Genomic DNA, 17,075 nt, shown 5'->3' with positions numbered 1-17,075 from the left:
TGATTAGGATCCGACGTAAAGTATATATATAAATAAAGAAGATTAATACATCTTTGTTTATTTCTATATCTCGACTTTCTACCGAATCTTTTTCTTTATATTCTTTTTTCTTGTTGTTTTTGCTCTTGTTTTTATTATTCGTTTTGTATCTTATCTGTTGATTTATTTTCTTAAAATTCTTGTTTCTGCTGCTTTTCGACGCGATGCTGATAACTACTCGCCGTCGTTTAGCCGACACGCCTATTATACCTAAGATCTTTTTCTGTCTGTATTGCTTGAGAACTAATATCAAGAATTTCGATATTACCAACGCAGAAAATTTTGTACCTGGCTGTGTTTTCGATGCTGTGGTATCCGTGGCGTGTAAACAGTATTCCAGTAGGAACCAGGTTTGTTATCAGGTATGTTTCGACAGCTTCTCGGTGGATTTCTCAGGCTAATAAGGACTAGACTTCGGTTGGTATGCTGGGGAACGCCCTCAAGTTCTTACAGATTCTGAACTAAAGCTAGGAGTTTTTTGTCGATTATACTGCCTCCGACCAGGATTTAGATTGGGACCTGACGCTCTGTGTCCAGGTCGGTTATTTGACCCTAGTTCTAGCCACCGGCTTCGAGGCGGCCGAGCTGGCCCACCGCCGTGAGTATGGGCTGACCGGCATTAGTAAGTCTAAGGTTACTGTATGTTTTTCTATCGACTTTTCGTTAATTCGTGGGCTAATTTGCTAGCTTAATCTGATTTTCTATCGCTTTTTTATTGCGGGCCGTCGTTTCATCGCGGACGATCCGACTATACTTTGTCTAATGCCCGGGGATGACGGGTTTCTTTTATAAACTAGGGCCAAGCAGGTATTCTTCGAGGGGATTTACCGCAAGGTGTATATTATATATGGCGACGAGGCCTTCCCCCAGGGTTTCCGCATCTAAAAAATAAAGCAGTTCTGGCTTTTCGCTGCTTATCTCCTGTGAGAATAGTACCAATTAGCCGGGTTGGTCCGGTAGTTTTTCGATAGGGGTCCGGCTTGTTTGCAGGGGTTTTTGTTTCGATTATATATTTCAGTATTAACCTTTAAATGTATCTAATATAATAATTCGATGTGGATTCGGTTGTCTTTTTTATATTTAGGAATAAAATATTTTCTGCTGTCTTAATTTCTTTTTTTACCTTCTATAGCTTTGAATAGCTTGCTGGGTGTTGCCTATAGATTCTTCTAGGACCTATTTATTATATTTATTTGGCCAGTCCGTCTATTTGACTAGGAAATACTGCTTATTGTTAAAAGTCTGCTTGTTTTTAATATCTTCGACCTCGAACTTCTTTTTTTTTTTTAAATCTGGGGGGTGGAGTTGATTTTGTGAATCTATACTAGATTCTTATTGTTCTAATAATAATATATAAAAGATATTATAGATTCGACTATAGCAGTCAGACAAAAAAATTTGATATATCTGTTTTTTAATAGCTGCTAGGACCTTTAGAGGTCTAATATATCGAGGAGCTAGCTTCCGAAATAGGGTCTTAATTTTTAAATTCTTAGTAGACAGCTTTACGAGATTTTTTTTCTTAAAAGTTATTGGCTGGTATTTTTTGTTATAGTACTTTTTTATTACTTTATTAGCTTTTCGCCAGTAATTTTGTAGGTTTTTTTATAGTACAGCTAGCTTATTAATTCGATCTTTAGCTGCAGGGACCTCTTTCTGGAAAGTACCGATCTCGGTATAAAGATAAAAGTTAGGCGAATAGCCTAAAAGAGCCTCGAAAGAAGAATAACTAGTAGTTAAATTCGGAGCGTTATTATAAGTAAATTAAGTAAAAAACAGTAGAGTAGGCCAGTTTAGATGATTTTTATTAATAAAATATCGAAGATATTGTTTAAGAGTCTGATTTATTCTTTTAGTTTAATTATTAGTCTGGGGTCGAAACGCTGTCGACAAACGGAGTTTAATCTGAGTATAATAGGCAATTCGGGACTAAAATTTACTAGTAAAAAGGGAACCTCTATCTAAGATTATATCCTGAGGTGGTCTAAACTGGAGTTTAATCTTTTTATAAAAAAGTTCAGTAAGTTTTGGAGTAGTTATAGTATATAAAATAGATAGAAATCGACACTACTTTGTGAATCTATCTATAATAATAAGAATTAAATCTAAAATATTATTTTTTGTTATAACAGAAGATAGACCTATAATAAAGTTTATAGATAGTTCGATAAAAAATCGGCTAGGAATCGGCAGCGATTCAAGCTTACTATATAGTTTATATCTAATAAATATAACTTCTTGATATATAGAGCACTTTCTAACATAAGTAACTATATCTTTATAGAGGTTTATCTAATAAAACTTTCTTCTAAGAAGGGCTTCTGTTTTTGATTGTTTAAAATGGCCTGCTAGCCGATTATTATAATAAAGGCTTAATAAATATTGCCGAAGGCTTTGTCCTGCAGGGATATATAAGTAGTATTTATATGTAATAAGATTATTCTTATTAATTTTCTAATATTTGGATTTAGGATTATCTTCTAAAACAGCAAGTTTTCGACGATATATCTTTATATCTCCGTTTTGGATTCTTCCGATTAGGAAATATAATTTCTTGTTGATTTTAGAACAGAATAAGTTTTTATTTTTATATGCTCGGAACGCTGCTGATATACTAATATATTTGTTATAAAATAAGCTTGCTCTAATAGTTTTAGAATATAATAAGTTCTTATACTTATATGCTCGGAATACTGCCGATATATTAATATATAAATTACAGAATATTTTTGCTCCGACAGTCCAGCTAACTACTTTTATACCGGTTTAATTATATTTAGATTCTAATAAATTTAATATATACTGGCGGGTATGGGGTTCAGGACTCTTCTATAAAGATATTTTATTATATTCCAGCTAGAACTTCTCCAAGACTAGCTGTAATCTTATAAGGGATTTACCAGTTATTTAATGCTGTATTAACTTTAAAATTTTTATATTAGGCAGGACTTTTAAGTCTTCTTTTATTCTCGACAGCGGGTCGGTAGGATTATACCTACCGGGTTAATATTAAATAATAAAGTTATAATTACTAAGGTATATATATTATCAAGCCTGACGACTGTTTAGTTTCGGCTGTTTTATAAAAATCTGAAGATTTTAATAGTCTGAAAGAATTTCAACAGTATGTAATGGCTCTTTAAGATATTAATACTAATGCTTAAATAAATAAATAATAGCAAAAAACTTTTAGTCTGGGGTTAAATAGTAAGTTTTAGTACTATTAAACTTTTTTAACCAGAATACAACAGGATAGTATACTTTATGGTCACCCGGCTGGAACAGTATTTCTGTTATATTTTATTAAAAAGTATTTGTTTTTATCCGGATTTTCTGTTAAGAGTTAAAATGCTTTAATAAAGACGCAGTCTTAAAATTATAAAGAAGCTGTCGGAATATTACTGTTTTTTTACTAGTTAATACTACTCTTCTAGGCTTCTTTCTATTCTGGGTGCTTTTTAAAAGGGAGGTTAGTAATAACATAATTAAAAAATAATTTTTAATAAAACGCTGATAAAAATTGCAGAATCCTAAAAATACTTAGATCTTACGGTATATAGTTGGTATCGGCCATGTAAGAATATCGGATATTTATTAGAGATCCATCGACATACTATATAAGGATATAATATATTCTAGAAATTTAATATAATTTTAGTAGAAAATATACTTTAATAGCTTAATATAAAGATCTGCTTTTTGTAAGCGTTCTAATATTTAATGTAGATAAAAAGTATAAAAAGGGCGGTTCTTTAAAAAAATAAGAATATTATCTAAATAAGCAACATAGAAAATATTTAATATATTATAAAGAGCCAAATGGATATAGTTTTAAAATATAACTAGAGTATTAGTTAATCTAAAGAGTATAACTAGATATTCGAAATACCCGTAGTAGATTCGAAAGGCCGTCTTTTATTTGTTTTTCTGTTTAATATAAATTCGGTAATACGTATTCTGAATATCTAGCTTAAAGAAATATTTGGCTTTTATAATTCTGTCTAGAATTTTTAAAATTAGGGGTAAAGAATAGCGATTCTTAACTAAAATCTTATTAAGTTTCCTGTAATCTATATATAATCGGAGGCCTTTATTCTTCTTTAGTATAAAAAGAATAGGGGCTTCTGCAGGACTTTTAAAAGATTGAATTTATTCTAATTAAATGTTTTTATTAATATAATAACAGAGGGATTGGAGCTCAACTTAAGATAAAGAATAAATAGGTCTATACGGTGGAATTTTACTATCTTTTAGATTAATAGCATGGTCTAAGAGTCTATAAGAAGAAAGTTGTTGAGAATAACTAGAAGAGAATATATTTATAAAATTTTAGAGCTTAGAAGATAATATAATCTTATCGGATTTAATTTATAAATAATTCGAGGAGGTTTTATCTTCTAGTAGCTAGATATTTTCTAAGAGTTTAATAACAGTATAAATATAGACAAGATTTTGGCAAGCTTTTATAAATTTGTAAGGAAATAAAATCTTTAATATTTGGGCTTTATACCACTACTGTCGATTTTATACGGATAGATAAATATATAGGTCTTCTAAAATAGTTATTAAAAGTAGAATAGGACTTTCGGAAAGATCTGGATTACGATTAATAGCTATATAATATTTTATAAATAATTATATAGTTCTTTTCGAATTAATAGCGGTAATAGGAATTTTTTATATACTATAGGTGTCTATAGTAAGGTGATTAATTACAGTAATTAGTAGGGCTGTAAGACGGGCTGTGTTTGGATGAAATTACTAAATAAATTAATAGCTAATAAGATTAATCTTAGCGTATGAATCCAAGTCTGTATAGGTTTTAAGTGTGTTTCTGAAGTAAATAGATATATTAAAACAAGTAGCAGTTTCTACTTCAGGCTAGTTTATTGAAGATGTAGAGGCTTCTTTAACTACTATTCTTTTTCTATTAGTTTTGGTTTGGTTTTATCTTTATCTCTATAAGGGCATCGGTTGGCTAAATAGTATTTACTATTATATTTATAACAGTGAAGGATTTTTCCTTTTTGATTTTTTTTATTTCGAGGGGATTTAGATAGGGAGAACTTATTATTAGACTGTAAAGATTCGGATTCTTTAAAAGTCTTATTTAGATAGTATTCTTAGTTTTCTAGATCTTATTTTTTCTTTCGGTTTAATATATTCTAATAATAGATGGTAATAGATACTATTTTCTCTCGGAAGTCCGGTAGTTTTAATATATATTTATAGATGTATCGACTGAGTTCCGGTACTAGCTTTAAAAAGAAGATTAATACATATTTGTTATCTTATTTAGGTTCGAAGTAATACTCTAAAATATTTAAATAAAAATAAAATTTTTTCGGATTTTAATTAGTTTGCTGGTAGGCCCGTTTAAGCTGCTCTATAGTATCAGACTGTAGGATAGCTGCGTTTCGAATAAAAGAAAAAATCTATTAGATAAAGTAATCCTATAATTTCTTAGTATTTCGGCGGTCTTCCGGGGATTTTTTATTAATATATCGGTACTATCTCTGCCGACAGATAGAGTCTAAATAGCTAACTGCGGCTAGGACTTTTTAATTCTCTGTTCAATACTTCCGAGGGGCTTTCTTAAAAATATATAGTAGATTACGAATCTACTCTATTCTCTGTTATAAACTGAACCGAAGAAAGAAAATAGGGATTTTTTTAAATTTAATTTCTTTTTTTTCTTGTTCAGAAGATAAGATCGAGCTAATACAGTATTATTGTGATTCTGTTAAAGATTTGATGCCTTTATATTCTATTTACAATATTTGAATCTATTTTTTTAATTACTTTAACTATTTCAATCGGTAAATAGTAGCTTGTATTTTTTAAATATCTGCCTGGGTTGGATAATATGATTTAGGAGCAGATAAAGTGCCTTAAGATAATTCTGACAAAGATTTGTTAGATAATATATTACTTTTCCTTGGGTAACTAAAAGAAAGAAGAATTAGGAATTGTTAAGAACTACTTAATATAGTAGACACGCTGATTAGGCAAGGCAAGTAAGATAGTTAAAAGCAGTCTTCTATTAATTTTAAGACTAATTTTTAAGGAATCTCCTTCTCTAAAAAATCTCAGAACAATATATCATACAAAAAGAAGGGGTAAACAACATAATAATATAGGCATCCGGATTGAAATCCCGACGAATCCGTATCGACCCCGAAGCGGCTGCCATAGTGGTAGATATGGGCTGCTGTAGCGGTAGGTATTGTATAACAATTTAATAGTACTAAAACTTACTATTTAATCCTAGATTAAAAGCTTTTTATTATTATTTATTTATTTAAATATTAGTATTAATATCTTAAAGAACTATTATATACTATTAAAATTTTTTTAAACTATTAAAATCTTTAGATTTTTATAAAACAGCCGAAACTAAACAGCTGTTAGATTTAATAATATATATATTTTAATAGTTATAACTTTATTATTTAATATTAGTTTAATAAATATAATCTTATTAATCTACTATTAAGAATAAAAAAAAACTTAGAAATTCTACTTAATATAAAGATTCTAAAGTTAATATAATATTAAATAGCTGGTAAATCTTTTATAAGATTATAACTAGTTTCTAAAAAGTTCTAATTAAAATATAATAAAATATTTTTATAAAAAAATCTTAAATTCTATATCCGCCAGTATATATTAAGTTTATTAGAATCTAAAAATAATTAAATTAATATAAAAACAATTAGCTAGACTATTAAGATAAAAATATTTTATAATTTATATATTAATATATTAGCAGTATTCTAAGTATATAAATATAAAAACTTATTATATTCTAAAACTATTAGAATAAGCTTATTTTATAATAAATATATTAGTATATTAGCAGTATTCCGAGTATTTAAAAATAAAAACTTATTCTATTCTAAGATTAATAAAAAACTATATTTTCTAATCGGAAGAATCTAAAATAAAAATATAAAAATATATTATTAAAAACTTACTATTTTAAAAGATAATTCTAAATTCAAATATTAAAGAATTAATAAGAATAATCTTATTATATATAAATACTATTTATATATTTCTATAGAAAAAAGTCTTTAGTAATATTTATTAAGTTTTTATTATAATAATTAACTAGTAGACTATTTTAAATAATTAAAAATAAAAGCTTTTTTTAAAAGAAAGTTTTATTAGATAAATCTTTATAAAAATATAATTATTTTTATTAGAAAGTGCTTTATATATTAAAAAAATATATTTATTAGATATAAATTATATAATAAGTTTAAATTATTATTAATTTCTAACCGATTTTTTATTAAACTATTTATAGACTTTATTATAAATCTATCTTTTATTATAATAAAAAATAATTTTTTAGATTTAATTCTTATTATTATTAAAAGATTTATAAAATAGTATTAATTTTTATTTATTTTATATATTATAACTACTTTAGAACTTGCTAAACTTTTTTATAAAGAGATTAAACTCTAGTTTAAACTATTTTAGAATATAATTTTAGATAAAGATTTTCTTTTTATTAATAAATTTTAGTCTTAAATTATTTATTATATTTAAATTAAACTTTATTTATTAACAGTATTTTAATCCTAAACTAATAGTTAAATTAGAAGAATAAATCAGATTTTTAGATAATATTTTCGATGTTTTATTAATAAAAATTAACTAAACTAGTTTGTTCTATTATTTTCTGCTTAATTTATTTATAATAATACTTTAAATTTAACTACTAATTATTCTTTTTTTAAGATTTTTTTAAATTATTTGCCTAACTTTTATTCTTATATTAAGATTATGTTAGGAACTACTTGACGCAGTAGACACACTGGTTAGGCAAGGCAAGCAAGATAGTTAAAAGCAGTCTTATATTAATTTTAAGACTAATTCTTAAGAAATCTTCTTTTCTAAAAAATCTCAGAATAATATATTATATAAAAAGAAGAGGTAAGCAATATAATAATATAGATATCCGGATTAAAATCCCGACGAATCCGTATCGACCCCGAAGCGGCTGCCATAGTGGTAGATATAGGCTGCTGTAGCGGTAGGTATTGTATAACAGATTAATACTTTTTAGAAAAAGATTTCTATAACTAAAAATTAAATTAATAAACTAGCTGTACTATAAAAAAACCTATAAAATTACTGGCGAAAAGCTAATAAGATATAAAAAAAATTATAATAAAAAAATACTAGCTATTAACTTTTAAAAAGAAAAGTCTAATAAATTTATCTACTAAAAATTTCAAAATTAAAATCTTATTTCGGAAGCTAGCTTCTTAATATATTAAACTTCTAAAATTCTAATAATTATTAAAAAATAGATATATTAAATTTTTCTGCCTGACTACTATAGTTAAATCTATAATATTTTTTATCTATTATTATTAGAATAATAAAAATCTAGTATAGATTCATAAACTAACTTTATTTTTTAGATTTAAAAAAAAGAAGTTTAAAATTAAAAATATCAAAAATAAATAGATTTTTAATAATAAGTCGTATTTTCTAGTTAAATAAACAGACTAACTAAATAAATATAATAAAAAATTTTAAAAAAAATCTATAAATAATATTTAACAAGTTATTTAAAGCTGTAGAAAATAGAAAAAAAATTAAAACAGCAGAAAATATCTTATTTTTAAATATTAAAAAAAATTAAATTTATATTAAATTACTATATTAGATATATTTAAAGATTAATACTAGAATATATACTTAAAATAAAAAATTCCTATAAATAAGCCGGATTTTTATTAAAAAACTACCGGACCAACCCGGCTAATTAGTACTATTTTTATAAAAAATAAGTAGTAAAAAGCTAGAATTATTTTATTTTTTAAATATAAAAATTCTAGAAAAAAATGTTATTATTATATATAGTATATATCTTGCAGTAGATCTTCTTAAAAAATATCTACTTAATTTTAGTTTATAAAAAAAACCTATTATTTTTAGATATTAGGCGAAGTATAGTTAGATTATTTATAAAAAAACAACAGCCTAGAATAAAAAAATAATAAAAAACTAGATTAAACTAATAAAGTAGCTTATAAATTAATAAAAAATAAATAAAAAAATATATAATAATCTTAGACTTACTAATACTAGTTAGTTTATTTTTATAATAACAAACCAGCTTAACTATTTTAAAGCTAATAATTAAAGTTAGAATTAAATAATTAATCTAGATACAGAATGTCAGATTCTAATCCAGATTCTGATTAAAAATAATATAATTAATAAAAAACTTCTGGCTTTAGTCTAAAATCTATAAAAATTTAAAAATATTTTTTAATATATCTACTAAAGTCTAGTTTTTATTAGCTTAATAAATGTATTAAAAAATTATTAAAATATATCTAATAACAAATCTAATTTTTATTAGAATATTATTTATATACTATAGATATTACTGTATTAAAAATACAGCTAGATATAAAATTTTTTGTATTAATAATATTAAATTTCTTCATACTAATTCTTAAGTAATATAAATAAAAAAATCTTAGATATAATAGATATATCGGCTAAATAACAGTAAGTAGTTATTAATATTTCATTAAAAAATAAGAAAAATAAAAACTTTCAGAAAATAAATCAATAAATAAATACTAAATAAATAATAGAAATAAAGGCGAAAACAATAAGAAAAAAAATATAAAAAATATTAAAAATTTAATAAAAAATTAAAATAGAAAAATAAATAAAAATATATTAATATTTTTTATTTATATATATATTTTATATCAGATTTTAATTTAATTATTAATAAAACTGTTAGAAACTACTTAACACAGTAGATATACTAATTAAATAAGACAAATAAGATAATTAAAAATAGTCTTTTATTAATTTTAAAACTAATTCTTAAAAAATCTCCTTTTCTAAAAAATCTTAAAATAATATATTATATAAAAAAAAGAAATAAGTAATATAATAATATAAATATCCGGATTAAAAGTCTAATAAATCTATATTAATCCTGAAGCAGGCTGTTATAGTAGTAGATATAGGCTGCTATAGCAGTAGATCTTATATAATAAAAATATATGCTCTATTTACTATTCTAGAATTTTTTATTTATATAATATATAGTCTATTAAATAATTCTTCTACTATTACAGCTGTTATATAATACCTACTGCTACAGCAGCCTATATCTACTACTATAGCAGCCTACTTCGGGATTAATATAAATTTATTAGACTTTTAAGCTAGCTATTTATATTATTATATTATTTATTTCTTTTTTTTATATAATATATTATTCTGAGATTTTTTAAAAAAAAGATTTTTTAAAATTAGTCTTAAAATTAATAAAAAATTATTTTTAACTATCTTATTTGTCTTATCTAACTAGTATATCTACTTGTTATACAATACCTACCGCTACAGCAGCCTATACCTACTACTATGGCAGCTGCTTCGGGGTCGATATAGATTTATCGGGATTTTAATCCGGATGCTTATATTATTATATTACTTATTTTTTTTTTATATAATATATTATTCTGAGATTTTTTAGAGAAGATGATTTCTTAAAAATTAGTCTTAAAATTAATAGAAGACTGCTTTTAACTATCTTACTTATCTTGCCTAACCAGTATGTCTACTGCGTCAAGTAGTTCCTAACACTACTGTATTAAGTAGTTTCTAATAACAGTATCAAACTTTATTATTTAAAAAATATTATTAATAAAAATATTTCATTAGAATAAATAATAAAATTATTTATAACTATACTATTATATTAAATAGCCCGGCTTGGCAGAAAAATATAATTATTATATAATATTTATTATTATAATAGTTTATATCTACTTTTATTACAGTCTGCTTTAAAATTAATATAGATTTATTAGATTTTTAATCTAAATATTTATATTATTATATTACTTCTTCTTTTTATATAATATTCTATTCTGAGATTCTTTAGAAAAAAAGATTTTTTAAAAATTAGTTTTAAAACTAATAAAAGATTATTTTTAATTATTTTATTTATGTTATCTAACCAGTGTATCTACTGTGTCAAGTAGTTCCTAACAAATAACTAGAATATTTTTATTAAGCTAGTATAGTCTTCTTAAGAAATCTTTATACTAAAAGTCCAGATTCTAAAAATAAAAAAAATTAGATAAAAAGTTTATAAATAAAATTAGAAATTATTTATAAAAAGCTAATTTAATAAACTTCTATCTATTATAAGCTTAAAATAAGAAGAATATTTTTAAAAAAATATAATTTATTTTAAAATATATATATTTCTATTAAATAAGTATTATCGGTATTATCGAGAAAGATATTATTAAAGAAAGTATTATTAAAAAAGATATTCTTAAGAAAAGTATTATTAAGAAAAATATTATTAAGAAAGATATTATTAAGAAATAAATTATTCAAAAAGATATTATTAAGAATAGTATTATTAAGAAAAACATTTAAGTTTATTATATATCAAATTATTAATAATATATAGAATATTAATAAAAGAAAGACTTAGTATTAATTTAATATTAAAATATTCTTACTATTAAATTTCTGTTTATTTTATAAATAGAAAGTCTTAGTTTTTAAATAAACAAAAGGTTAGTTAAATTATAGATATAACAAAGAAGAGAATATATTTAGTAAAACTATTTAACTAAATATTTTAATTTTTAGACTATTAGACCAGTAAAAAATATAAAAATCTAATTTTTTTATTTAAAATATATTTTTAGCTGTAAAAAGAATTAATATATAAAATAACTAAAAAACTTAAAATAATGAAATAAGAGAAAGAAACTACTAATAATATAATATCTGCTAAAAAAATTAAATTTATAAAAAAATAGAATTAAATCTTTTTTTTAATAGACTATATAATAATAATAATATAAGTTAGATTATTGTTATAAAATCAGTAAAAATATATTATTATAAAAATATTAATAAAATATTAAATCTAATAATTATAAATATTAATTTAGAGATAGAAAAAATAGATATAAAATATATTTATCAATATTTTATAATATATTTAAAAAATAGACTTACAATATTATACTATTAATTAAAATTAAAATATATTTATATATTTTAGTATACTAAGTAGTAGTACTAGTAATTAAAAAAATATTAATTATTAAAGTTTTAAGCTAATTTCAAATAAAAATATTTTTAAGTTATTAATTACTACTAGTATTATTAGTAAATAGTATTAAGAATAATTATTATATTTTTTTTTATAATATTCAGAAGAAGTCTACTTATTCTATTTATATATTATAGTATATTTTTCTAAAAACTTATTTTTCCGAGATAAAATTAAAAAAGATACTTTTAATATTTTTATAAAATAATTTAAAAAGATTGCTGCAGAAAATTACTAAAAAAATATAAGAACTATTTATTTTATTTTTTAGATTATAAATATATATCTTATTTCTTATATAATTTAAATTCTTTATATATACTATAACTATAATAAAATTATTTATTTTTATATTTAATTTTTCTATACCTAAACTTTTATATTTATATAAAAGTAAAAAAAGAAAAATAAATATATAACTTTTTACTTGACTTAATAAAGCAGTAAAATAAAAAAAACTCAAGATCTTTAAAAAAAAGCTACTTAATATAAAATAAATGAATAATATTAATATTTTTAATTTTGATAATCTTAAGAATATATAGAAATTTATTAAAAATATACTATTCTTAAAAATCTCTAGAAAAGAGCAGTATTAATAAAATATATATAAATAAAACTAAAATAGATACAGTAGTAGACATAGAGTGGCTAACGGCCAGGTCAGGTCAGGTTAATTGGAATTTTTATACCTGACCGCCAGGTTATGGCCAGGTTAAGAAAAGTTTTATACCTGACTACAGTATAGCTAAAAAAGAGATAGTTAACTATTTTAACTGTTTTTAGTACTAAGACCTATCTGCTATATCTATTTAGGCTTTAGTACGGTTAAGATATATCTAGATTAAATAGTTATTAATCTGACTATCTTAACTGTTATTTAAAAGTATATAGAAACAAGCTTTTAAAATCAGAAAAAAATAACTAAAAGAAGTATTAGTATCTTCTTTATCTTTATTTTAAAGAATTAATCAGAGATTTCTGATAGTATTAATAAAATTCAGCTTTTTATAAAATTATAGTTTTTATAGCAAGAAATATATATAAAAATATATAATTACAGCTCGGTTTAAGCCATATATCTCAATTATAATATATAATATTAAAAAAACTATATATTTACTAATAATCGGACTACTAAAAATAAATATACTATTTTTATTTTATTATTCTTTTTCTTACTTCAGCTTAGATAGTCTATTATATTCTTATTTTCATCTAAAAGAGCTGAATTATTTGTATAATAAATTAAACTTAAAGAGAAATCTGTATAATACTATTTATATAGTTTTTCTCGGCAACTGTATTTTCTAATAATTATCTTATTAAATATTAGATACTGTAAGAGCAGTCTACTATTTTTATTTTTTTAATCTAGTTAATCTCTTTTATTCTTTTTATCCAGTTGATTTTTTTAATCTGTTTAATCTTTTTAATTCTAAGTATTCTAAAGACCTGTTATTAACTATACTAATCTTATTTTATTTATTTAGTTTAACCGACTCCTCTGTATAATAATAATATATATCCCGAAGTCTTTTTATATTTTTTTTCTTTTTTCTTTCTCTTTCTATACTTAAAATTCTTGTATCTTAATACTAAATAGATTAGTTTTTAATTATTTAAACAGCTCTTATAAATACTATATTTTTTATAGAAAACTTTATATAAGTTTTTTTTAGGCCTTTTCTATAAATATTAGAATAATCTAACTAATCTGACTAATCTAACCGATTAAAATAAATAAGATGCGGCAGACGCCTTAGCTGTATTTAAAATATAATAAATTATATTTATATAAAAATATATCTTAAAATAAAACAAACTGTCTTTATAAAATTTTCTACTTTTTTTTTTCTATATCTATTATTTACAGAGTAGTCTTAGAATTATTAATTATAGTTATTTAGTTTATTTTTAGAAAATACTATCAAGCTTTCTTCTTCTATTTTTTAAATATTTATAAACTATAATAATACTTAAACTAAGATAAGCTTTTTAAGTTAGATTTTTTCTTCTTTCTTAAATCTCCAGATTACGCGCGTCGCAAAAAATCGAAAGATTATTTTATATCCAACTTGTAAAAAAAAGTACTCTATTTTTTAGAATTAATAGCAGAAAATAATCTTTTCTAAAGTCCGTATATAAACTTAAAAACTACTATTTTACTTTGGTCGGAAAAAAATATTAATAATATAAAACAGTTTTTAGAAAAATATATTATTTTTCGATAGAATTTTTTATATCTATTATATTACCTGTTTTTATATTCTACAACACCCGGGAATTAAAAACTTAGAAACTAGTTCTATAAGCTACTATTTTTATAAAAATTATAAAAAGAAAATACTATTAGTAGTATCTAAGCAAATAATTAATTAGATACTAAATAAAGAACTATTACAGATATTTATTTATTTTTTTAATATAAATCTTTTTTAATTATTATTTTTTCTAAGCCTCTATAGTCTATAATAAACAAAACTTTTAAAATCAAGTCCTACACTTTATAATTGTTTGTTGCCTATTATTCCGAACTATTAAATATATTTAATTTAAATAAATAATTAATCTTACAGTTTTATCTTTTTACTAAAAATCAAGTTCTTCTAATTAAGCACAGATTAAAGAATATTTCTTAGAATTATTAAAAGATATATATATACAGCTGTTATTAAAGTTCTTAGATATTAAAAAAATATTAGTTATAATAGACTGCTAGACCAGTTCTAATTAAAAAATATTTCTTACTTTAACTGGATATTTTTTAATAAAAGATATAGATTATTATAAAATTCTACTAGACTTCCGACCGGTATCTAGATCTTATACTAGTAAAAATCTAATTATAATTATTCTATTAGTTTTATATAAACATAACCTGTTCTATCGGTTATTAGATATAACAACTAATAATACTAGTAATAATAATTTAATATTTAGTATAATCTTATTTAAACTCCGGACTTAGCTCAGCTAAAGTATTTAGTTTTATAATACTTTACTTAATCCCGATTTTATAATAATTATTTAAAGCTAGTATTATATATCTTGTTTTACTTATATAATTTAGCTTGTAGTTAATACTCTTCTGCAGAAACTTTAAATTAAGATTTTAAATAATACTGTCGAATATATATAAAAGAATTATAATAAAAGTTTTAAAATCTCTTCTGGTATTTTAAAAACTTTTAAAAAGATATATTTTAAAAGCTATTTATAAAAAATTAATACAAAGAACTTCTATTATAATAAAAATTATTTAAATTAGTTTTTTACAGACAGATTCTAAAGGTCTTTTTTTAATAATAGCTAATAATACTAATTTTTAATTATAAATTCAAAAAATTGTATAATTTATAAATATAAGCTTTTAATACTATAAAAAGTTCCAGCTTATTTAACAACTTAAATTAGGCTTAGTTTATTATTTTTTTCTTAACTGCAAAACTTGCTGAAATTTAATCTATCTTATAATTTACTAGATATTTAATTTTTATCAAGCAATCAACAGTTTTATTTAATATTATAATTATAGTAATATTAATTATTTTTATCCTACTATAATTAAGTAGAAACAGATAGAGTATTTTTTTAAGCTTCTATACTTTTTTTTTTTTTTATATTATATCTATCTAAGAACAGTAGGCCTACTGTTTATAAGATTTATAATATTTATAATAATTTTTTTAATTATTTAGATTACTTAATTAACCGACTGGTAAGAAAGCAGGTATTTTAAAAGAAAAAGATTTTTAAAGACTTATAAAATATATATTAAAAGCTTCGAAAATACTACTATTATATCTACTAGGCAGAAGACTATATCTATATAATTATAATTATTCTAAACCCAATATTAAAGTTTAAAAAGTTTAAAAAGAATATCTAGCTGGATAATAATACTAACTAGTATTTTAAGTACCGAATTATTTTTAAAAAAATATTCTATTTCTATCGCAGTTAGAATCCGGCTATTAATATACTATTAACTATCTCCGGGTTACTGTCAGGCCTGGATAAAATCTTTTATAATATTTTTAAATACCGGAGACTTTTACCAGCAGCCGAGATATTTAAAAAACTTAAAATATATCTAGATATTAAAAATATATAGCTTATTAAAATATCTTTAATTAAATTAATACTATTTTAGATATTATAAAATATACTAATATTCTTACTTACTAAAAGTCCCGCTGTAATTAGTTTTCTATTTTTTATTAAATAACTAAAAATTTTCTTTTAGTTACTACCAACAGTATTAGTATTAAATATTTATTTAATAGTTTTTAAGATATCTGCTATTATCGCCGAAATCGTCTTTATTCTAATATAATTAAAACAGTAATACTTTAGATATATACTAATTATTTTACTATTAGTAAGAAATACCAGAATATTTTTAATAATTTTAATCCGGATTTGATTATCTTTATACCTAAGATATAAGAGAAGAATAAAATAATTATTATCTTTTATATTAATAAAAATAAGAATATAGATAATCTTAAAAATGATTTAGAAGATAGATTATTATTAAAAACAGAAAAGCTAGCTTTATCTAAGTCTTTAAATATTATATATACTTAGATAGAGATAGAGACCCGGTTTTCTTAATTTCTTCGCTATTATAATTATTATTCTGGATAGTATAAAGAGTAGTATAATTTTATTAGTTTATTTAATATTAAATTTTATATTTTTTATACTAGATTCTGTAAATATTTTTTTTAAAATATAGTATACTCCTCGGGATTACAGAGAAAAAGATCAAGCAAATCAAATAGATCAAACAGATTAAATAAATTAAATAGATTAAATAGATTAAATAGATTAAATAGATTAAACAGATTAAACAGATCAAATAGATTAAACAGATTAAATAAATAAGCTA

The 17,075-nt window shown here is 22.0% G+C and overlaps 2 protein-coding genes across 2 annotated transcripts; both read left to right on the top strand.

Moving 5' to 3' along the window:
* Window positions 1-87: 87 nt before the first annotated feature.
* Window positions 88-924, top strand: BO95DRAFT_505790 (uncharacterized protein; the record flags this gene model as incomplete). The annotated part of the gene is made up of 3 exons (XM_025591172.1): window positions 88-401; window positions 544-678; window positions 847-924. The coding sequence occupies exons 1-3, from the start codon at window positions 204-206 to the stop codon at window positions 922-924; spliced, it is 411 nt and encodes a 136-aa protein (XP_025438381.1). The 5' UTR covers window positions 88-203.
* A 13,991-nt stretch (window positions 925-14,915) lies between these two features.
* On the top strand, window positions 14,916-15,149 carry BO95DRAFT_372169 (uncharacterized protein; the record flags this gene model as incomplete). Its single annotated transcript, XM_025582988.1, has 1 exon — window positions 14,916-15,149. A coding segment is annotated over one exon (234 nt), but the record flags the coding sequence as incomplete, so codon positions are not given.
* Window positions 15,150-17,075: the final 1,926 nt, after the last annotated feature.

This window comes from Aspergillus brunneoviolaceus (genome assembly GCF_003184695.1).
Source record: "Aspergillus brunneoviolaceus CBS 621.78 unplaced genomic scaffold BO95scaffold_73, whole genome shotgun sequence".
Lineage (NCBI taxonomy): Eukaryota > Fungi > Ascomycota > Eurotiomycetes > Eurotiales > Aspergillaceae > Aspergillus > Aspergillus brunneoviolaceus.
The sequence above is the reverse complement of the archived record's forward strand: the minus strand, read 5'-3'. Positions and strand labels throughout refer to the sequence as shown.